The 25628-nt window shown below is 38.0% G+C and overlaps 1 protein-coding gene across 1 annotated transcript; it reads left to right on the top strand.

The window, feature by feature from the left end:
• Positions 1-23120: 23120 nt before the first annotated feature.
• LOC117579277 (enhancer of split malpha protein) lies at positions 23121-23922 on the top strand. The gene has a single exon (XM_034265073.1). It carries the CDS (start codon positions 23204-23206, stop codon positions 23675-23677), a length of 474 nt encoding a protein of 157 aa, XP_034120964.1. The 5' UTR covers positions 23121-23203; the 3' UTR covers positions 23678-23922.
• Positions 23923-25628: the final 1706 nt, after the last annotated feature.

Genomic DNA, 25628 nt, shown 5'->3' with positions numbered 1-25628 from the left:
ATAACTCACAAAAATCACAATTTTTGCATATAGATATTTTTCAAACGGTAAGCTAATGCCACAAAGTGTTTGGGCATGTACATTATGGATGCTTTCATCAGCTTTGCAGAATGACTAAGTTCATTAGAACCACATCTAAGATACTTAAGTTATGTGAAAAAATGAAGCGCTCTAAAATAATCGTACAAAAAATTACCAGATTTTAAAAACTCTTTAAAGAAAAGTTATTCCATAAAAAAAAGAACTCATTAAACCATTCAAGCCCCATCCCTCATTAAAAGTTGCTTTGGTAATTAAGATACAATTTGTATTTAATTAATTTTAATTTGATCTACCTAAAACTCACCTAATAATAATGCATTATTAAAGTACTTATATAATTTAACCGAAATCAGCAGCTCAGTCTTCACTGCACAATTGTAATTACGTCGTCGGCGCCGACGACAAACCCGAAATATGCTATCCACCGCGAGGAAACGAAAATGAAAACGAAAAAAAGAAGGTTTGGTTTCGCCGACGTGTTGGTCTCGTATTCTACTTAGCTGCCCCAGCGTCAGAGAAAATCCTTATTTAGGTGTAGTTGACATTTGTCATCGCTGATTTCAGGTACTGCCGAATACCTATCCATCGCTTTCTTACAACAATAGGCTATAATGGTTTTGACTCAACTAAATCCTTTGGAGAAATATGAAAAACGAGAAGGGACGTGTGAGACGCTTCTTACGCGTCACAACTTTTATACCCGGCACTCAGTACTACATCTGCACCTTAGCGGTGTTTTGTCAAATTTAAAATTTTGTCTTCATCTGTCATCTACATATACAACACTTCTCACACCAACACGCTCCTTAAGCTTCCCGCCCTTCCCTAGACCCACACACTGCAGACTCAGACGGCAGAGGCAGAGGCGCCCGCACACAAAAAAAAAACAAATATAAGCTGCTGGACGGGGTGGGTTAAAAGTCGGCAGAGGCAAAGGCAGAGGGACGGCAGAGGCAGGGGCCGAGTGAAGCAGAAGCAGAGTTTGAATGAGAGAATGTGAAAAGAACAACAAAAGCTGCGGGACAGGGTGGGTTTAGCCACTGGAAATGAATTTCTTTATTCTGGCTATAATAATGATCCCCTTTTCGCCCTTTTGCGAGGGCGGAAGGGGGTGTGGCTCATTTTTGAAATACACTTGTAACAGTGTGAGTATACAGAAGTCTGGATGCCACATTTGGTGGCTCTAGCTTATATGAAATGTTTTTTATGAAAAATTGCATTGTTTCAACTTTGGAGATGCTACTTAATGTACCCGTATCTACAACTTCCAATGTTTGTTTTCTAGCTCTGCACAGGAGCAAGAGAACTTACAGAAAAACGTCTAAAAAATTTCGCCAATCACCAATTAATATCTTGCTCGTTTAAGCGAGCTAAGTGAAGGCAAGGAAATTTAATTTCCTTACTGAATTAGCTGGAACATTGGAAAACGAAAACAAACGCTATCATAGATACAACAGATGAGCTCATTATTGAATCTCAGCAGAGTGAAACGAATTCATTCGAGACAAGAGAATAGCACACAGGACAGGAATCGTATTAGAAAACCAATCAACCGTTTCAAATGGGATACATTTTTGTTCTTGGTAATGTTATCTTTTCAAATCATTTTCATTTCGGGTCAAAGATTTTTGAGTAGAGTTAAAACTTGAGTTGGGGTTAGAATACCGACCCTACCCAAATGTGTAGGGGATGAAAAGGATAAAGAGATGCATTAACTAAGAACAGTTTCAGTGCTAGTTAGAAAGGCTCTAAATGTTGGAATTCTGTAACAAAAACAAAAGTTGGTGGCCCCATGTATTCTTATTTTTTCGGCTATTTTAAAGCAAGTTAAAGCAGTCTTTCCAACTATTTTGAAGACCACCGAGAGAAAGAACGCAGACAACAACAGGCAACACATAGACCTACTCACAAAGATGAAAAAAGTGCCGATCAGAAGCAGAGAATCGAGGAGGAAACTGCTACTTTTCGCACAATGATCCGGGGTATGAAAAGAGACACTTCCTAGCTATTCCCTTGTCACTTCAGTGCTACATACATTTATATACAGCCTGTTTCTACATGTCTGCCCTCTGTCAAGCCGAGGCCTCAGTCCCCTGGTGCGATTACCAGCTACAATGCCGAGCGGCTACGGCAGGATCAAAGCGGAAAATTAATTTGGCTTGGTGGTCTTGGTTTAGGTATTGCTTTTGATCTTCTCAAAAGCGAATTTTAACAACGACCAACATGAATATCACGCAGTTGCCCATTTCATTAGACATATCGTTAAATAGGTAACGGGAAGAACACTAAAATAAACCCCTAATTATGTTAACAAGTACATGCTTTAGATGGAGTGATTGCTAACCCATGACTTTAAGTGACATAAGATTTAATCAAATTGCAAAACCTTTTGCATTCGATAGCAATATTTGTATGTATGTACATTTGTACATACATATGTATGTAATACATATAGATAAAACGTAAGCAGAGTACATATATCCATTTGCCAAGACATTTTCTACGATATTATAAAATTATGTGTCAACAAAAAGAATATTTCTGTATCACACTGTCCGTGAGCTGCGACTGATATTTTGTAACGAAAGGCCTGATAATCTAGTGGATGCTCATAATAAATGGGCCCCTTCATTACAATTTACTCAGTATGTAGCTGATAAATGTGAAGTTTTTGTTATTTTCTATAAGTCATCCCACACAATGGTAGCATTGATAATTGAGTGCTGTTGACTTTAGATTCTATTACTCATAATTCAAATTAATATATAAACTTTAAGTGCATTGCCGCAAAAACCTTATCAATACAGTGTCACATAGAAATTGTCTTTAAATTTGTGATCTTCCATTATTGGACTATTAACAATAACTCGCATTTACCAGGACCTTTCAAACTTAAAAAAAAAGGGAGTCCGTATGTATGTACATACGTATGCTACTTTTTTGATAATTGGTAAACTATTGTTTGCTATTTAAAGACCAAAATTGATTTTAAAGGACAGCTCATTGTCCACATTAAATAAGTAATTGGCGGTGGGAAGCAGAGAAGTTAGCAACAGTACGAACTGAACAATTAATTGCCTAGAAAATTCCATACATTTCTAAACAAAATGGTGGATTGTCTGTTGAGCCTGCGGGGACATTGTCCATCTATGAATGCATTCTGGAATAGCTGAATGCATGGCCAACAGCAAGCAGAAACATGTTCCAAGCATGTCATGCAGACCCAGAGGAAAACACAATGTATCATTTAAAATAGAATTCATTGAATAGGAAAGAATCGCAGACACATTCGTTGCGCATGTGCAGATTCATATACGAGCAAGTCGAGCATACGAGCATAGAATTGTCTATTGGTCTACGAGTGCTGAATGAGTGTTGCCTCTCGACAAACAATACTTTCTCACTTTACGTCGAGTGTGAATGCCGGCATTGGCCCTGTCCAAGAAGAATGCCATTGCCATTGATAGGCACCCATGCGTAGCTCCGCAGGACCTCAACTTCTACCTCAGCTCATCCACTCTGGCCGTCATTTATATAAAGCGCAGAGAAATTGTCCAGCATTGATGGACTTCAATTGGTCACAAATGTAGGCAAACACAGGGATTGCATTTTAGATGCCAATTCAACTCGACTAAGGAACCAAAGGCAAGAATGGCATTATATACATAAATGATCTCAAAGGAAAACCAGGATGTTCTGGCATAGCCTTAAAAAATGTTTTAGAGAGTCGGACAAGGCCAATAAATAAAATACGCGTTGCTAATACAATTTACTTTCAATTGTTTAGTTATCTATGCAACCGGAAGTCGTACTTTGTCACAAAAACTGATTGAAACGAGAAGGGACGTGTGAGACGCGTCACAACTTTTATACCCGGTAATCAGTAGAACATCTGTACCTTAATGGTTTTTTCCAATCTTAAATTTTACATTTTACAGTTTTTCTACATCTTTCATCAACATCTTCATCTACATCACTTCTCACACCAACACGCTCCTTTAGCTCGACGCCATTCCCTAGACCCACACACTGCAGACTCGCGGCAGAGGCAGGGGCCGAAGCAGAGTGTTAATGAGAGAATGTGAATAAAACCACAAAAGCGGCTGGACAGGGTGGGTTTAGCCACTTCAAATTAATTTCTTTATTGTAGCTTTAATAATGGTCCAATCGGATACCAATTTGGTGATCTGATAGATATGGTCCTTCCCTACGAAATGGCGTTTTTAGTTTTTTATACCCGGTACTCGAAGAGTATATAGGGTATATTGTATTTGTGCACAAAGTAACACACAGACGGAGACGTTTCCGACGCCATAAAGTATATATATTCTTGATCAGCATCAATAGCCGAGTCGATTGAGCTATGTCTGTCTGTCCGTCCGTCTGTCCGTCCGTCTAGTTGAGCGCTTGGATCTCAGAGACTGTATAAGCTAGAGCCACCAAATGTTGCATCCAAACTTCTGTATGCTCACACTGTTACAAGTGTATTTAAAAAAAAAACAAATATAAGCGGTGGGACGGGGTGGGTTAAAAGTCGGTGGAGACAGCGGCAGGGGGAGGGCAAAGGCAGGGGACGAGTGAAGAAGAAGCAGAGTGTGAATGAGAGAATGTAAAAAGAGCAACAAAAGCTGCGTGACAGGATGGGTTTAGCGACTGGAAATTAATTTCTTCATTGCAGGTATAATATTCATCCGATCGGATCCTAATTTGGTGATCTGATATATATGTCCATTTCCTACGGAATGGCGTTTTCTTTTATCTTCAAAATTGTAGATTTGGGAGGTTTTCGCCCTTTGGCGGGGGCGGAAGGGTTGTAGCTCATTTTTGAAATACACTGGTTTCAGTGTGAGCATACAGCAGTCCGGAGCCAACATTTGGTGGCTCTAGCTTTTATAGTCTCTGAGAACTAGCCGACAAACAAGACGGACAGACGGACAGACAGACATGGCTCTATCGACTCGGCTATTGATGCTGATCAAGAACATATATACTTTATTTTATCGGAAATGTTTCCTTCTGTGCGTTACATACAACCGTTATTACCCACAAATACAATATACCCTATTTAATATTCGAGTAACTTGTATAAAAAAACCTATTTATTTTCCTTTTTTCATATGCCTGTCCATTGTTATTCACTTTTAATGTACGTTTTTATAATAATTCCAGTCATATGTTCCTTTAAATCTAATCACGATATTCTCGTTTCTCGTTTAACTGTCCCTTCCGTTTAATTATTCTGGCATTTTTTAAATAATCTTTACAGAACCAAATCACCTTGAGACAAATTGACGTGTTGAATTTCAGCAGGGAATGCTTTAGAGTGTTTAAAGATTTGTGGCATTAAATATGTCTTTTATATGGAAACAAAATCATAGAAAGTCATGAAGAGCCTGAAATCAAAGGTATGATGTTGAAAGATCGGAAAAAGAAAATGCATGAGATAGCTGTGACATATCAACAAAGGGAGTTCATCTACATATGCATGTACATATGGTTGATATGTCACAGCTATCTCACAGCTACATATGTATAAGTATATGTATGTATGTACATAAATCACACTTTTCATGTCTATTTTAAATAAGACATCTGATGGGGTGGGAAGATTTCTTAAAACTCAAATTTCTTAAATTGTTTGGTTAGGTTTTGCCTTCTCATAAAGTCTTTTTAAAAAAAAAAATATTTTTGTTGCACACAAAGTATTCTGTGGATGTTCTATATGTGTCCAGTTCTATTAAGTCAAAAAATTATGTTTAGAGTTTTACTTAAGCCAAGAAACGATGGATATGGCCAACAGTTGAAGAAAATCATATTGTAAAATATTGATGGATTAAACATTCATAAAAACTGATAAAATTCCATTGAGATTGGATATTTTCATATGTACATATGTGCAATATGTAATTGTGAATGCCCAAAATTCCTTTTGTGTGCATTTTAATACGTTCCCTTTCGCTAACAATCTTATTCTGCTGATCACATATGTACATATGTACACATATGTATGTAGGTAAAACGTATTCTCTGATCATTAGAAATTACGCGTCATGACTTTGACAAAGTAGAACCGCACACCGACTCAGTCTCATCAAGTGCATAAGAGGGGATCTATTGAGCTCTCTGTAAATAGAACCGTCTTGAGTAAATACAAGTTTTCTTTGCACTTGTATGGCAAATATTGATGAAGGACAAGGCAAACATTTTATATTTTCGGATTGCAGGCAAGCGATGGCAATTGTCCGCTAAGTCGATAAGAATAATATTTGTTATTTGTAGTGGGTTGTACAACATTTTTTTTCATTTTTGGTGGCTTCGTCCCGAGACAAACTCGCTTCAGGGGCAAAGGGCAAGGAGATATTTATTGAAAAAATACCTATTCATGAAATCTGAGACTGAACCAGAGACAGAGTTCCTTTGTTGGGCTTATCAATCGCAATGGATCTGGGACTGCTGTGAAATGAGAGGAAAATATTTTGTAAGCCAAGTACGAAAACAAAGATTTCCCAACTAATTCAGCTCCTCATCTGCATCTGTGGCGGTTCAAAGTGGCCAGGCCAAAGTGTCCATAATACCAGATCCGAGTGCATCACTTCTAGATTGCACATGACAGATAGCCACTTATCCATAGCATTCTGAGGGCACAATGGAGCCGAGTAGAACGAATGGTAGAGATTAAGATATTTTGGATGCACTTCCATCAGAGCTAGACACGTCGAACAACGTATCTGTAACTGCTGTCTATTAGCCATTCGTATCGCTTAAAAATCACAGTGAGCCTGCTAATTGAGTTCCTCAAACAGAAATTGTAACAAAAAAACGGTAAATCAGATTCTACTATCACCACAATCATGTGTGAACTTTAGTTATACATAGAATGCTGATATTATCAATGCTGGGTGTAATCAGTAGAGTGAGATTGGACTGTTTAGAAACATAACTATAATGGACTGTTCATTTCCACGTCATGAAGTACTAGATCCTTATTTTGAGTGGAGATTCATTAACATTTATGATAAGAGCATTTATATGCTTATTATGCAACAATTGCATGTTAACCCTGAACGCTTATCATTCGTCAAAGTGACTAAGTTGTACGTATAACTCAAACTTAAATGAAATAATCACCGATCCAGGATTGAAAACAACATAATATGTAGGTAGATTTTGTACAGTTACATTCACCTTTAGTTGTTACACAACATTTAGACATTCTATTTTTTAGAAATTGGTATAAAATAAAACTAATTGAAAGAAGATTGTCGAGCTTATGTAATGGAAGGTGCGTCGGAGGCTTATTTTGATAAAGTCTGGATTTCCCACTCTTCGTATAATCTGGAGACCAAGTAGAATTAAGCAAAGTAAAAAAGTTATCCTTATTCCTTATGAGAGATGAGATGGAACCGCCAGTAAGTAGACTGATAAATACTTTCCTTGTTTGAACACAATTGCTACAAGGGAAGGAAATTATGTCATCCGGACATTGTACACTTTGATCGCATAAAGACATCAACAATGTCGCGGAGGTGCAAGATGAGGCCAACAAAAGAGCTAATCACCAAGGCAAGAAGTCTCCAATGCACACACGCTCTTACGTATGTGTGTATGTTCATGCATACAGGTAAAAATGCATACATACATATGTACGTACATGTCGCCCACCAACCGCCCAGAGCCCAGAACGGATGAATTGACAAAAGAAGAAGTCGCTCGCTCGCACACAATCCGACAATCCGAGCCGACTACCGTGGCAAGCCAACATAGCGGTTGACCATGGAAACCTAACCCACACACAATGGTCGGGCATGGGCTTCACGTGCATTCCAATTCCACTTCCACTTCTATTCCTGGCCCTATTGATCCGCTCTTTTGTTACTAAGTTACTAGTTATAGATGCATACATACATACATATGTGTAAGTTGTTTTGTGCTGAGCGAATTTCAAAGAAACAGGAAGCATACTCCTATTATAATCCTACAATAACATTTTTACGCACTGAGCTCTTTTTAAGTAATCTTTACGTTTGCATTTTGTTATCAATTACATTTCATCTGAAGGGATTTTCCATCGTCCGAATGTGGATGTGTTATTTTAGGCAAAAGACAGACGATGTACATACGAGTGTTCAACCAATTCCCGAAAATATGCATAGATAAGGTCCTAGGGAAGTATTAATTTAACAAGGATGAAACAATTGTTTTAGGCATGGCAATTGTTCAAAAATATGTAAATGTAGGCGTTTACATACAGCTGTGTGCAATGAAGTAGTACTGCCTCACCTCACCACTTTCAAAACTATTTTTGAGACATTTAAAATCACCCAAATTAAACAAATGATACCATTTTAGAAAGCCTGAAATGTACACATTAGAAACCAGAAGGAATCCTGGAACATTTTCATTCCATCTTCTTGTTTTATATGCCCTTACAAAAATACCCATGAAAAGTTCTGTTCAATGAAATAGTAGTGAATTTTTTGAAAATCGAAAAAAGAACCCATACTTTAGTTAATACCCACTTTTTATGCTCTACATGTTTCTTGAGGTTTAATATTTAGTTATTTTTATCAATTTTGATTGGATTACTTCCACTTATTATAATGCTTTTGGCATTCCCCCATAAAATTTTGATGAAATTCAGATCCAGGGACTGATTTGAACAAGGAAAAACGCCGATCTTTTCAGGTGAAACCCAATTTCTGGCGAGCTTTCTTGAGTATTTCGGATCATTATCTTGTTGAAAGATCTTTTTTAAAGGCGTTTTTCAACTGGAATATGAATGTAATGTATGAAAAAGTATGCTGGACCACACAATTTTGTGAAATACTCCAATGAAAGGATAGGAAGGAGCACTTCATATGGGCTGGAACTCATAGGGCTCAACCAAACATGTCGAATACTGTTTTTTCAAGAATTTGTGCACCAATCTGATGTTGCCAAACATGTTCTTTACAACTTTACACTTTACACTCATCAGTCAAAAATATTTTTTATTCCCGGTACTCGAAGAGTAAATAGGGTATATTGTATTTGTGGGGAATAACGGTTGTATGTAACGCACAGAAGAAAACGTTTCCGACCCCATAAAGTAAATATATTCTTGATCAGCATCAATATACGTGTCGATAGAGCCATGTCTGTCTGTCCGTCCGTCCGTCCGTCCGTCCGTCTTGTTTGTCGGCTAGTTCTCAGAGACTATAAAAGCTAGAGCCACCAAATTTTGCATCCAGACTGCTATATGCTCACACTGAAACCAGTGTATTTCAGAAATGAGCGAAAACCTAACAAATCTACAATTTTGAAGATAAAAGAAAACTAAAATAGGCCATTCCGTAGGAAATGGAATAACTATCTATCAGATCACCAAATTGGGATTGGATCAATATTATAGCCACAATGGAGAAATTAGTTTCCAGTGGCTAAACCCACCCTGTCCCGCAGCTTTTGTTGTTCTTTTTACATTCTCTCATTCACACTCTGCTTTTGCTTCACTCGGCCCCTGCCTCTGCCCTCCCCCTCCGATGACTCAACCGACTTTTAACCCACCCCGCCCCAAAGCTTATATTTGTTTTATTTTTTGTGCGGTCGCTGTCTCTGCCTCTGCCAGGGAAGGGCGGGGAGCTAACGGAGCGTGTTGGTGTGAGAAGTGTTGTAGATGTATATGACAGATGAAGAAAAAATTTAAAATTTGACACAACACCGCTGAGGTGCAGATGCACTATTGTCCCAATGACCAGTTTTGGTGGCCAAAAGCTAATTTTTAAAAGTTAAAACCAAGACTCGGTTTTTAACGCTCTGTATTAGAAAAAGAGTGTCCATCAAAGTTGCGTACCAAAAATTTTCATAGCCACTCTCGAAAAATCTGCTGTGAAACCTAGCGGTCATTGTTGCACAGAATGCGCAGGGAAAAAGTACCAATTTTTTTTCTGTTTTAAATATCTCATAAATTGGAAAATACGATTAACTGATCCAATTTTTTTAATGCATTTTATTTAGTAGGCTTTTTACTTTGTGTTCTGTAATGTGAATGATATCTAGTGGTTGGCGATGTCTTCTACATCTAGATATAGTCCTGAGTGCCGGGTATAAAAGTTGTGACGCGTAAGAAGCGTCTCACACGTCCCTTCTCGTTTTTTTTTGTGTGCGGGCGCTGCCTCTGCTGCGAGTCTGCAGTGTGTCGGTCTAGGGAAGGGCGGCGAGCTAAAGGAGCGTGAGAAGTGTTGTAGATGTAGATGACAGATGAAGAAAAAATGTAAAATTTGACAAAATTTGCCGGGTATAAAAATTGTGACGCGTAAAAAGCGTCTCACACGTCCCTTCTCGTTTTTACTGTGACACAGCTCAGCCACATGCTTTCTTCCGAACTTTAGCCGTAAACCCCTATACCTTCAGAACCAAACGCGTAGCTTTCTGGGACTTCTTGCAATTCAATAATGTCTAGTCAGTCGTATACTAACTGTCATAGCACCTACAGAGCGATATAAAATTGTTTTCATAACTCTTGAGGATATTGAAGACCTTGACCTTCCCTTCGACCATCTTCTACCAACCTCTAAAAGATACGTTTTTGCATAAAAGATCAGTTTTCAGGGATCTTCTTCATGTTAGAAAAATTAATTGCAATAGTAAGAGCCAATTAAACTTAGTTTTTAATTCCATTATACCTCTTGGCTTTAGTTTTTAATCAAAATCTTAGGTATCCGCTACTGGAACAAACAATGATTTTTCAAAGCTTCAAAAACAAAAATACCATGTCCATACCAAATAGCCATGTCCAAACATTTCTTTCATCAAAATATTTAATTTTATAATGTAGGTTTATTGAAGGTGACTTTTTCGAATTTATTTGTTGTGTTTCTTAACTTTTTTAAATTACTTGCACTCAGCACTACTATTTCATTGAACAGCCCATTTGAATGGTATTCGTCAAAAGTTATGAAAAACAAGAAGATGGAATGCAAATGTATGAGGATTCTTTGATTTTCTAAAGCCTACATTCCACTCTATTCAAAAAGCTATAATTTGTTTAAATTGAAAGTCTGGAAGTGTCTCAAAAAAGTCTTTGAATGTGAGGAGGTCAGGCACTACTATTTCATTGAACACAACTGTACATACATATGTAAGTATGTATATATGTATATATGTATGCATGTAGTACTTTGTAGTACACTCACTTTGAATGTGAGGAGGTCCGGCACTACTATTTCATTGAACACAACTGTACATACATATGTATGTATGGCCATACATATGTAAGTATGTATATATGTATATATGAATGCATGTAGAGTAAACAGATAAGTTTGGAAATCATGCCAGGCATCGGAAAAATATCTCAGATCAGTCCGAAATAACCATTTCGTTTTTAGAAGTGGAATAGAGCATCAAAGGCCATACAACAACGTAATGACAGCCGTTTAAAATCTACTCAAAGCAGTCTGCTCCCTCTCAACTTTTTTACGATGCATTCGGTAAAATGAACGCCACAGGGACTATTCAACTAAAATGTACTTTAGTTACTAAAAGAATAATTAAATTCTTTCTGTACTCACTGTTGAACTCTAAAGAAACAACGTCCTTTAATGATATTCCACTATTTTTACTCGGTACTCGAAGCGTAAACTCATAGAATAAAAGTTTCCGAACCCATAAAGTATATACATATATTCTTGATCAGTATCACTAGACAAGACGATATTGGGTTGTCTGTCTGTCTGTCTCAAAGACCATACGAGTTAGAGCAACCAAGTTTTTCATCCATACTTTTGTAATATCACACTGTTGCAAGAGTATTTCAAAATATGAACCTGCCACTTTCCGAGCCCACAAAGGGCAAAAATATTCCGTAGAGAGTATCCATAATTATCAGATCTACGAAGGGTAATTTTTGACCAGAATGATGCAATTCCTCCAGTGAAATTCCAACGGCTTTGTTTGTTCTTGCTCATTCTCTCCCGCTCGCACACTCTGCCTCGTGCAGTGCACAATGGGGAATTGGACCACTTTTTGTGGTAACATTTAATAACTTCCAAACGAAGCAAAATTTGTTGATTTCGTTTTTTAATATGGTAATATTACATATTATAATATATTATTACATAATTTAAATATCTTAATGTAATGAATGAAGTAATTGTAATGAAGTTTATCATTCTATAAACATCTATAAATCTATATATTTTACCCACAGACTTTGTGGTATGGAAATATTATGCTTTGAAATGCAAAAATGATAATTTAAAAAAATCATTTAAGAAATCAGGAAAAGTCGAACAAAAATCCTGATCTTTATTTTTTTGTATACAAACGCATTCCTTTCGCGTCGTTTAAGGTATTGCTCATTAAAATCTATGGAGAGTCGGCTGATCTAAAATTGGTTGAGGGTTAAGGTTAAGGGCCATCGCAATCCTTTAACCCTCTTTTTTAAACACAATGTTCTCGCAACTTCGAACACAAGTGTTGATGGTAATAGAAAAACGATTAAGAACGTTCGAAAGAAGAACGTTCATGCAAATACATTACAACCTATTAATTTTTTAAATTTTACATTTGATATTTTTTCTACACGTGTCATCTAAATAATCAATAATAATCCACATAGATACTGGACGTGAATTTCTGAATTTCTTAATCAATCTGGCTATAATAATTATCCGATCTGATCCCTATTCGATTTTTCTCCTCAAAGTTGTGGATATATGAGATTTTCGGCCTTTGTGACAATGGCAATTGTAACAGTGTGATATCACAACCATCTCGATGCAAAATTTGGTTGCTGTAGCTTTTATGGTTGATAGCTGATATAGCTGATTTCCAGGCGCTCATCAAGGCTATATCGACTCGGCTATTGACGCTGATCAAGAGAATAAATACTTTATGGGGTCGGAAACGTTTCCTTCTGTGCGTAACATACCTCCACCTTTCACCACAAATACAATATAACCTATTTAGCAACAAATTTATATAAGTATGTGGATTCGTTATATGCAGTTATAGATTCGGAAGACAAAACATTTTAAAAAGAACAACAGCCATCGAAGGCAGCATAGTCTAACCATACATACATATGTACAAAAACAGACATATACATATATACAAATACGTATATACGAGTATATATGAACATACATATATAAATATATGGTGAAATGAAAAGTCATGCCAAATACAAACAATAGGTTAGAGAGAGAATCCCCTAAGGCGGTCGCATTGTTTTCTCCTCTTTTGAAAATATTTGTAAACACGTTTTTGGGAAATTGGCCGTGTTTGCCAGGACGATTCATTGTTGGGACGGAGGACAGTTGGAGGTAGGTTTGGCCAACTTTACAATGTCCAGTGAGACGTCATGGAGTTTCACGTGTTGTCACCAGCCACCAACCGCCAGGCATATTAATATCCCCGACAACGGAGCCGAATGCTGACTGCCTGGATGCTCAGCCCCTGCAGTAGAAACTGTTGAAACGTGATCTGGGCTCCGATGAGCCCCTGGGGGAGGGGGTAAATAATCCACTGTCTCGACTCAGGGTAGGGCTCTGTGTCTATCGCCTGATCCCGAGACGAAAAACACAAGAGTGTGCCTTTTAACGAGCTATAATTTGGTGCTGGACCATTTAGAGAAGCGAGCAGAAAAAAGGTTTTCATTCTTCACAAGTTATTTCCAAACACTAACAAGAAATAATGATCGGTTTTCTACTTGAACAAATTCCAATCCAAATGCGAAACCAGGACTCAGCCGCAGTTCTGAGCAATGTTTACACAAAGCCTGTCAAAGAACGGTATATTTGTTCCATTTTCCGTGTATATATTGTCTGCGACAGACAGAAATTGGAAAATGAGATCTCGTCGCTTATGTTATTTTGCCATTTTGACAAAAGAAAGACCAAATTTGAAGCATTTTATGTAAGATGTGTGTCTTGTGTGCTACCGGGAGTTTTTGTCCAGAAATCCGTGGCTAGAAACGATTCCCCTCGCATTGTAGGATAAAGATTTCGTAGTCCTCAAACTGATTTTATCTTCATATAAGGTTTACCGGTACGTTCTTTTGTACAATAGGTATTTAGGTGGGTGCTCGAAAAGCCTAGATTCCATATTTCAATATTAACGAGAAACAATGTGAGAAGGGTTTGGACATTGAATTACATATTGTAATTCGATTTGAATTGTCATTTATTCCAATCTTTAATCAAATTTTTCCTCCAATGACATTGTGTAGAGACAGCCCCAATTAAATTCTAAATAACATTGTTCGTACACTTTTTAATTAAATACAACTTTAAAAGTAAATATACAATTAATTATACCCGGTACTCGAAGAGTAAATAGGGATATTGCATTTTTGGGGAAAAAATGTAACACACAGAAGGAAGCGTTTCCGGCCCCACAAAATATATATATATATTCTTGATCAGAATCAATAACCGAGTCGATATAGCCATGTCCGTCCTTACGAGCGCCTAGTACTTAAAGACCATAAGAGATAGGGCAACCAAGTTTTGCATCCACTCTTCTGTATGCTCTGTGGCAAGTGCATTTCAAAATTTCGCCCCCACCCCCTCCGCCACCACAAAGTGCGAATATGTGCTGAAGATAAAACTAAAAAGGCCATGGCGTAGGGAATGACATAGATATAGTCAAATCACCGAATTGGGATCAAATTGGATCATTATTATAGCCAGAATGCTTTTGCTTTTTTATTGTTGTCTTTCTTTCTCGCTCGAACACTCTGATTCATGCAGGGGGGCGAGCTAACAGGGCGTGTAGAAAAGAAGTAAAATACATATACATAACCTACAAAAGGTTATATGCATATGTAGATATGAACATACATATATACATACATACATATGTACATATACAAATAAGGTTATATACATATAGTACTATTATACTGACTACTATTTTCCTACTCGTTTTTAATAACGACTGCCTCTATCGCCAAAGGCTGTCAAGCGAACAATTAAGTGGGACTCAACTATGGCAACTCTTTGTCATCCCGAAACTCCCGAAACTTCACTAACTTTCTATCGGCCGGCTCATTAAAAAATTGTTCAAAAACGATGTTAAGTATGAATACTTAGCCCATCAAACTATGTATGTTTTACGACTCACTAGAAAACACTTTTTCAGTGGAACACAGGGAGAAGGACACAAAGGAATTTGGTCTCCGCCCTTCTATATCCTAGTCAGAATAGAGAATCCAAGGAAAATGCCACCAAGTCAGATGGAAAACAGTGTTAACAATTTACACCAAAAAGTCTCCCATCAATCTTTTAACAATATCGGTTGAAGATTGTTGGGTTGCACTCTCAAAACGCCCCAGAAAAATGCATCAAATTTTCTTACATGTCTTCGTATACCCGTAAACGCACAATGTACCAGAACGCCCCTGAAACGTAGGAGGATCGAGGATAAAAGATTGTAAATCCGAAATCAATAAAATGCAACCCCACAGGGGACACAAGCAAGACGGGGAAGATCAGGGAAAGGGCAGTGGCAGGGCTGGCACAGCAAAGTAAAAAAGGAACAAGATAATAAATTAAACAAAGGAGACCCTTGCACACGTGTTCACAAAAGAAATTGACCGCCAGAACGACCGATGGAAACTAAGCCGAAAATGTTCCACTGAAAGTCGGTTAAAATTTGTATCGCTCATTTTTTAACGATGCCAGCTTGGTGGACCGCTGATTGGCTGTTTGGAATGGGTACGATTTTTAAAAATAGGTGTTTAGAATGTATCACAAATTGTAAAGACTCGATATGGAAATCCATTAGTCTCAATTGAGTTTAGATAGTAAATAATTATCTTCAGGGCTCAAACACTTGAGACTTCACATTGCAACCGATAGGCGGTGCAGGAATCCAGTTTCAGCGAGGACCCACTGAGGTCCTGGCTCCGTCCTTGAGTCCTTGTGAGGAACGCTGTTACACTTGACAACACGAATTTTATCTGTTATTCTATAGCCTTGAGTTTCTGTGTGTGTGTGTTTTATTGTCAAGTGCAGAATCTGACGCGACTCCTGAAATTTAATTCCTCGACATGCAAGACGATCTTGTCTTCGAGAATACATTTCGAGCAACACTCACAATCGTTTATGTGCCTCCCTGAAATATCTGTTCTTTGCGGGTCGTTTCAAGTACCGTATCGTGAGACGAGGCGCAAGTGCTTACCATGCCACAGTAATTTCTACTAATCAGGCATGGAAACTAAGTAGTCGAATGGAATATTCTATCTTGTATCTCAGTCTCTGTAAGACGATATTTCTGCCTGGGTCCATGAGGGTTGAAGTGAGCTCAGCCGAAACCAAACTAACCAAACAAATACAAGTGTGTACATTATCGTCCATTCCTACGATTTGGGGTTTGGGTTGAGTGGATTGTTGTCCTCCTTCTCCATCTAGTAAATGATAAATAACGATGACTAAACTGTTGACTGAGGCAACCCTTTGGTTAGTTGTTATACCCGGTCCTCGAAGAGTAAATTGGGTATATTGTATTTGTGGGGAGAAAAATGTACCACACAGAAGGAAGCGTTTCCGACCCCACAAAGTGTATACATACATATATTTTTGATCTGCATCAAAAGCCGAGTCGATATGACCATGTCTGTCTGTCCGTCCATCTTTTTGAGCCACCAAATTTTGCATCCAGATGGCTGAATGCTCACACTGTTACAAGCGTATTTCAATATTTGGACCGGCCCCCTTCAACCACAGCAAAGGGCGAAAAGCTGCGGTATCCACAAAGGAGATAAAAGAACACTAAAATGAGGAGGGGGCGTGTGAGACGTTTCATACGCTTCACAACTCTTATACCCGGTACTCAGCCAGTTCGAATTGTACATTTTACTTTTTTCTACATATTTCATCTAAATTTACATCACTTCTCACGCCAGTACGCGGCTTAAAGCCGCCCACTGCATGAAGCAGAGAGTGGAATGAGAGAGTGTGCAAGAAATAAGCAAATCTGCTGGACGGGGTGGGGACTACAACCACTACAAATTAGTTTCTTAATTCTGGCTGACCCCGCCCAGCAGCTTTTTTATTTTTTGCACATTTTCTCATTCCACACTCTGCTTTGTCCATTGTGCGGCTCTAGGGGAGGGGGCGAGCTTAAACAGCGTATTGGCGTGAGAAGTGATGTAAATTTAGATGTAGATTTAGATTACATATGTAGAAAAAATGTAAAATTCAAACTGGCTGAGAACCGGGTATAAGAGTTGAAACGCGTAAGAAGCGTCTTAAACGTTCCTACTCGTTTTCGCCTTTAAACTTGTGTGTCTAGTAGTTGAAGTGGTACGCGCTTTAAAATTGTCTCCATAACTGACAAGTTTTTTCGATCAGGTTTATAGGAGGGTTTTGTCTTGGAACAGGTATGAGTCTGTATTTAAGGTCGTTAGGAGGACAATGAACGACAGGATGCCGGCGCCAGGAAAATTACCCACTGTCTGGCTATCTCTTTTTGTAATTTTCCTTGACATTCTTAGAACTAGAAGAACATCTTTCGAGTCTATCTATACCTAAACATTTAAGTCTAACTCATGGTAACTCATAGTCTAACTCAAAGTCCGATTTTCACACTTGACAGAAAGAAAAACAGCTAAGGCAAGGTAAAATATTATGTGACAATTTTATACCTGGTACTCGAAGTGTAAATAGGGTATATTGTATTTGTGGGAACAAAAATGTAAGACACAGAAGGATGCGTTTCCGACCCCACAAGTATATATTCTTGATTAGCATCAATAGCCGAGTCGATATACCCAGGTCTGCCAGAGACCAACCAAGTTCAACCAAGTTTTGCATTCAGACTTCTGTATGCTCCCACTATTACCGCCCCCAGAAAGGGCGAAAAGGGCTGTGTCCACATTTTTGAAGATAGGAGAAAACTCAAAATGCCATTCCGTAAGGAATGACAATATATATCAAATTAGTGAATTAGCGATCAGATTGGGTCATTATTAAAGCCAGAAAGAAGAAATTGATTTTCAGTTGCTATCCCCAATTCGTCCAGCAGTTTTTTTTATTTTTGCACATTCTCACATTCACACTCTGCTTCGTGTGGTGTGCGGCTCTAAGGGAGGGTGGCGAGCGAAAAGGGCGTGTTGGCGTAAGAAGTGATGTAATGAAAAATAATAATAATAAGGTGCACTATCATATATATATATATATATATATATATATATATACTACTGAGTACCGGGTGTACAATTTGTGACGCTAAAGAAGCGTCTCACACGTCCCTTCTCTTTTTTAATAGCAAGTGATGCACTGAAACTGACTGTCCTTTAAGACGTTACTCATTAAAAATCTATGGAGAATCGGCAGAGCTAATGTAATTGTATTAGATTTTCAAGAAATTTTAATTTTTGGATTTGAATTTTTTTATTTGTGTTTAATTTGAAACCAAACTCTTACCACCTGACACATATGTATGTATGTATGTAAATATGGACATACATATATTCTTTTTCTCTTTTACTCTTGTCTAAGCCAAAATAAAACTTGTTCTGTTGTCAGGCAAAGAATCGAGAATGGACAATGGCATCAATAATCCCCTCTTTCCGGAAGATCACAATTACGCTGGATTAGAGTGGAATTTGACGTTCACATTCACGACCATTATGTGTACCCTTCTTCCTCAGGATTGTATATTGTTGCATTTTTTAAAAGGGCCCATTGCGCTGCACACGTGCAAGGGTCAAATGCACACAGAACAGACAGGTAAAAAGCCAAACAATGGAACATAAAAAGAAACCCCAAACACATCAAAAACGAATGATAAAAGAGGATTAAACCCTAAACCCTAAACTGACCCAAAACTAATGCACCTCACGGACGCAAACGGACTTCGGCGGGTTCTTACCGGAATCCACGAAAAAGCAATCATAATCGCGGAGATCGTTGAGATGACCTGATGATGTTTGCAGATAACACAGTAGCAACACTGATGGCTTCTTTTCAAATAAGAGACCTCCTTTTCGTTTAAATTAATTTCCATCTCCAATTCACCAATTTGAAAGATAAGAGAACACTAAAAACGCATTCCATATATATATGTATATATCTATCATATATATCATATCGCCGAATAGAGAGTAGGTTGGATCATTAACATAGCTATTTGTTGTTAGTTTTCACACTTTTCCTCATGCACGGGCGTGTATGTGTGAAAAGTGATGTAAATGTAGATGACAAAATTTTTAAAATCTGGTAATATTTTAACGCTTGTTTTAGAGTGTTACTGTTTGGAAAATATTAAGCTTTAAAATGCAAAAATGTAGATTTTTGTGCGGTTTATTTTACGATATTTTAACTTTAAAAACTGAGGAAAAGTTGAAAATCAAAGTCTACCACAAAAAAAAACCATAATTTATTTAAAAAAATGAATTCCACATATCTATCAGAAAAATTCGGGTTCGATTTTTTCGAGAAGTGTTACCAGTAGCAGGAGCAGTAAATAAATGAAAAATACAGACACGAGATGGTTTTATGTACATACATATGTATGCAATTATAATATAATAATATTTATTTGATACATATTTACAATAATAAATTTATGTATTATAGACAATTAATACTACCTGTAAAAATAAATATTAAAATAGAAGGATTGGCTAAAAAAAGTTCGCATTTGTTGAGAAACTGTTTGATCTAAAAAAATGTCTATTAATCATTACGCTACTCTTACATTACTATACGCTTCCAACCAAACCAACTTTTTCTAAAAGACTGAGGGCTTTCAATTTTTTGAAGGATTATGGTTTCTTTTCTAAGGAATAACTTTTTTAAAGCATTTGTAAGGTCTGGTATTTTTTGTAACGGTTTGTTTAGAGGTAGCGCTTCTTTTTTCGCATAACATAAGAATCTTAAAAATGGTGTCAAGTACATTGTAAAAAATGTTTTTGCCTTCAATGACGTCAGTGCACAAGTACAGAGCGGACCAATCAAAATTTCGAATTAAGTTATTGAGCTTCGTAAACTCGGCTTTACGAAAGCAGCGGACGCGTTCAGATAGCCTACCCGCACGATCCGATACAGTAGGTCCAATATCTATCGACACTTCGAAAGTAGGATGATGGCAGTCTTTAGGTATAGTGAGCGGGAGTGCTCGTGCTCGCTACGGTCGGATCCGAGACAAAGCACAGATCAAGCAATCGACCCAAGGAGTTTTTACATGGTTGACTTGAGACAGGGACAGGTCTAATAAGCCATCAATAAACTCATGTCGTGACATGGGCACAAGGTTGTTTGACTCGTTAACCGAAGACCAGACAGTACCTGGCAGGTTGAAATCCCCAAGAACTATTAAATGTTCTTTATCAGATAGCTAGGAAGAAACAGTTTTTAAGGCAGACAAATGCTGCTCGTATATTAGTACATCCGAAGTCGGTGGAATATACGAGCAAGTGATATAAATAGACTGGCCGGGAAGAATCAGTCTAAGTGTCTCCTTAAGGTCCAGAACACTCTGGACCTGATACTTTTCAAGGCTGCATTTCAATCTCAAATGACGTTAGTCTTGGGGAGGAGGTGCAGCTCTGCTTGCTAGTAAAGATATTCAACACATGGCTAGACGGTTTTGAAGCCTTGATTCTTACAGGCCGAAATTGCAGGTTTCGGTAAACACAATAACATGGGATGAAAATGTGAAACTGTCCATAAAAAGAGTGTTCAGCTTACTACGTAAGCCGCGAACATTTTGATAGGCTACAAAGAGGGATGTTAGTTTTTTGACTGCAGGGAATTGCAGAGGGAAGAGGGGAATGGAACAGAGGAGGAAGAACCACTGGCCTCACTACTAGGAAGAGTTATGGGGGGCCTATTCTTAGCCCTTAAACTCTTTCAGTTGGTCCACGAGACCGGTTTTAAACCTTCTCGTTTACCAGAGCTTTACTCAACCTCTGTGCGATTAGAACTTTCTCCTATAGAGGGACCGTATTCTCTTTAATTTGAAGAGGTGGAAATTCGGTTGCCGAAAATAAAACGAAACATATTTTCGTCAATGTAGTAATCTACACTCCAGTCCCCGAAGCCGAGAGACAAAGATTTGCCGCTTTGGTGGGACTCCCACCAGAGGTTTTGGCACCACAGATCTGGTACCTGTGACGCCAATATCCGGTGGTCCGGGACGTTTATTTTAAGTTTAAGTTTAAGGTATAGCTCATCAAAATCTATGGAGAGACGGCTGAGCTAAAACTGTTCGACCATGCTGGTTCCCTTATAGTTCCCTGCCAGACTTTGTAGAACCGATTCCCCAAAGAAGCGTTCTTTCATGCATCCTTTTTCACCAAAAAGAGTTAATTAAATCCGATCTTCTTCCGATAGTTCGGGTTTTTTCCCGGTTTTTTCCTATTTACTCTTCGAGTACCGAGAATGTATGCAATTCCATTAAAAAAATGGCTTTATATGTAGATTTGTAAGGTATTGGAAGATTATTTTAATAACAGGCCTGCCAGAATATATACATAGTTACATATATCGTATCGGGAAGTGCTCGGGTGAAGCAGTGCGGCGGTAATGCAGTTTCTGTCAACCTCCTAAAACTGCACGTTTTACGTGGATTTCTCAGGAGCAAAACTATGAAGAAAAATCTAAATTAAAAGCACTCTTTCTTAATGATAATCGAGATTATCGAATATACGGATTTGACGGTTAGGTGACCGTTGAAAGGAAGCTAACAATTTAGTGCAGTTACAAAAATAAGAAAGTAACCTTCAGATAAGGAAAGAAAAGAGCCAACAACCACGTAGGCTGTACCGACGAAATTCCAGTAAACCAAAACCGAACTCACAGTGCAATCCCAAGATGGCCAGAGATATGGCTCTACGTGCTTCTGCCACGTCGTAAATTTTTCACGCATCAACAGAGCAGGTCCCTGAACCGAGAAAGAACAACAATGACAAACAAATACGATCGGAAGGAGCTGAAAAGGACCTGCTAAGATTTTCAGAAATGCGGCATTAATGCATATTGACTAACCTTCAGATAGGCCATCACCAGCCCCCCCCCCCATCCCTTACCATCCGTTGCAAGGCAAGTACCCGAAAAAAAACGTTACTTTTCCCAAACGGACAGGGAGATTTTCGGACAGCTCTGCCTCAATGAAATAAGAGACAAGTCCCTTGTTTGAACGGGTATTTCCAGCAGAGAGATTGTATCTCGACTACGAAAACTATTGTTTGTCCATATCCTCCTCCGTCTTTTGGAACAGTGTGTCGAATTTTAAAATCTCTCCCGGCTCACACACTTGAGGTTGGATTTTTCCGACAAGTTCAGACTTGTCCGTTATTGTCATTTTTCGTTGGGATTTGATATTTATTTTTGTTCTGATCCTCAGCAGGTAGTGATCAGTTGAGCTAGAGAGAGAGCCTGGAAAAGAGAGAGAGAGAGAGATAACTGGGGCGAGAGTAGATCAGTGAGACAAACAACAACAACAAATCTTCATAATAATTGAAGACACAACTCGAAAATCTGATACCCAGCAAAAAAAACCTACATATTTATGTATATATAAAACCATTTTTTTAACATTTTTATAGGGCTACAAACATGAAAAAGAGTACATAGAAATCTTAGTTTTATAAAATTATTTCAGTAGAATCTATGTATGTGTATGTGTATGTGTATGTACATGTCTTTCCCACACCTATAATTATACGTGATAATAATCAGAGCTTGAAAATCCCAACTTTTGGTCCCCGATCTAGACATGCGCACATATATACAAACATATGTATGTATGTATATTATCACTGGCTTAAACGCGAAACTCCTCAAATTGACTTACATATGCACATATATCAGATATTCCGATAATCGTAAGGTCCGTCACGGCTTACGAGTTGGATGCCTAAATTGCACAACAGTCAAATATACCCTCTCAACGCAAGCGTAATCTTCTCTGGTGAGAGAGCGATTCTCTTTTACTTCGAGTAACCACCTGCTGGAAGGCAGTCATCCCATTGGCTGCACCATGGGATCGTGAAAGAGACAGAGAGCCTAGGGAGAGTCGACCCAGGACCCGACCCCCGCAGAGAGGAGGCAGGGAGCGAAGCGTATAAAACGAACGGCCCGTGAGCTGCGTTGGCATAACAGTCTCGACCTCGCAGCCAAGTGCAACCAACTCAAGAACATTCTTGCTCTAACACATTTCCAACACAATGTCTTTCATCACACGGGAATACAAGTTTGAGAGCAGCATGGTGCAGCAGAAATCAGATCAGCACACGATGGCCATGCGGAGTCTGAAGAAACTCGTCAAACCACTGCTGCGGCTAGTGAGAAAAAAGCAGCTACTGCGGAAGACTCTGTCCGAGATCCAGAACCAGAACGACATCAACGACTCGCTAGAAGACATGCGCAAAGATCCCACCGTCAGCTGTGACAACATGGCCAACGAGCAACTTGAGCAGCGCCTCTACAACGATCTGAAGAAGTGCCCCAGCAACGTGGCAATGATCGTGCAGGAGGGCCAGCAGCAACACCTCGTTTCCGTCCAGCCCGAGAAGACCTTCATCCCGGTCCACTTTGCCCGCACCAGCAGCGGAACCTTCTTCTGGACCACTGCCGCGGGTGCACGACAGCACCAGGAGCAACGGTTGCGCCAGCAGTTCGATCGCTGGGTTCAGGCCTAGGAATCGCACTGGAGATCCATCCAATTGTTCGGCAGCTTTAAATGCAAGTTTCCCATTCCCTTCCATTTCACGGATGAGAATGGCCCAGCTTTGCAGGATCGTAATCTCAGAGTGATATTAGGTATAGATTGGATTCTTTGGTCACTCTCCAGGGAAATGCAACTCCAATTGATTATCACAATCAATCGTAACTATATGAAAAATTGTGATTTGATGTGTCTTATTAGAATTATGTGTTAGTCTTATACAAATCCTTGTCTTCCATGTTTGTTTGTTAGGGTCATAGTATAAGTCCTCCTAGGTTAATAATCATTGTCTTCCATTTAAAACTTAAGATATTTTAGATTTATAAGAATAAAAATACACATGCATATAAAGAAAATTTAAAAGTGGCTTAATTATTTCAGAAGGGGAACAACCTCCTTAGGTTTCGTTGGATGGTCAGAAAGAGATTTCTTACAACAAGCCATTCATTGAAATAAATTAATTTCAAAATGTATTTATGCTGGTAACCGCAATTAGACCAACCAATCTCAAATGAATTCTTTTTCAGACTGTAATCAACAGATATTACTTCTTTTGATTGGATGCTGTGATTGCATTTTGCTAAAATTGTACATTATATGTAAGTATGTACATACAGTGGCTCCCACCTTAAATGAACCAAAACCTTTTTCAAACTTAAAGGTGGTATAACTTCTGAACCGTCTAACTCATCACTGAAAATGAAATGTATTCGGATAGATAAACACTTAATCTTCAACAAACCCAACTTAATTTATTTTTAAACAATTTTTTAAAACACTTTTCACAATTAAAACTAAAGTAAATGCCTTATTTCATCTCTCAGCTTATTTGAACCAGATTCCAAAACCAATTTTTTGTTGTTTCCTTTTTACTTTTAATTCTTAGTGGAATTAGGAAGAATGGAAGTTAGGGTATAGAGCAGACGGAATCGTTAAGTTTATGCACTTTAAAATGGTCGAGATCCGAGCAAATCCCGATTTATTTCGATTTTTGGATACGGTCATTTACAAAGCAAATTTCCACCAGAAGCAATTTTCAAATAGTTTTCAAAATAACATTTTTAACATTAAGGAAACTTTAAGCACATTTTTAAAAAGGGAAGACTCATAAAAATCTGGAAACAACAAAAAAAGCATATTTTTTGTAAGGCTTTTAAGTTATTTAAGGAACTTCAGTGAAAGTGGTCAAATTAGGCCAAAAAAATAATAGCACCACTTTTGAAAAATGTATTTAAAATTTAAGAAATTATCAACAAGTAACGAATTTCTTAGTTAACATTTTTGAACTATTAATTCTAAATTTATATTTATCATTCAAGATTTAGTTCAGTGTCCTATTTTGGCAACATAAGCTGCGCAGCGTCTTGGCATGGAATCCACTAAGTCCAGGCATAGCTTTTTGAGAGCTTTGGACCAGGACTATTAAATTTGTTCTCAAAGTGAACCGACAGTGGTTGCTTGGGAAGCACAACTGCCTTTTGTATGGTTTTTACGTCAAATATAAATTTTTCGCGCTTCTTCGCATTTCAGAGCTTTCCACGTCTTATTGTAATGATTATTCTTAGCTTTTATGATAGAAACAATGTAATATTAGTCAAAACTAATAAATATGTTTTTTTACAAATTCAATTCCACGAAATTACGGAGATTTACTTAAAATAGTGTTAATGGTATTTGTGGTATTTTTTCTTTAGGTTACAAAAAAAATATAAAGTCCGAAATTTAAAGAAAGGCAACACTTTTTTTGTTAACTATATGAAAAAACTAAAAACTTTAAACAATCGCAACAGTAACTGCTTTTTTTTGTCTAAGAACAAAATGTGTTGTAGTGGTGCTATTATTTTTTTCGCAACTGTCCAATAATTTGTCATAATACAATTTTGACGGCTCTCAATAATTTAGGCAATTTTTCGAAACAGAAAGGA

Source organism: Drosophila guanche, unplaced genomic scaffold (genome assembly GCF_900245975.1).
Source record: "Drosophila guanche unplaced genomic scaffold, DGUA_6, whole genome shotgun sequence".
Lineage (NCBI taxonomy): Eukaryota > Metazoa > Arthropoda > Insecta > Diptera > Drosophilidae > Drosophila > Drosophila guanche.
The sequence above is the reverse complement of the archived record's forward strand: the minus strand, read 5'-3'. Positions and strand labels throughout refer to the sequence as shown.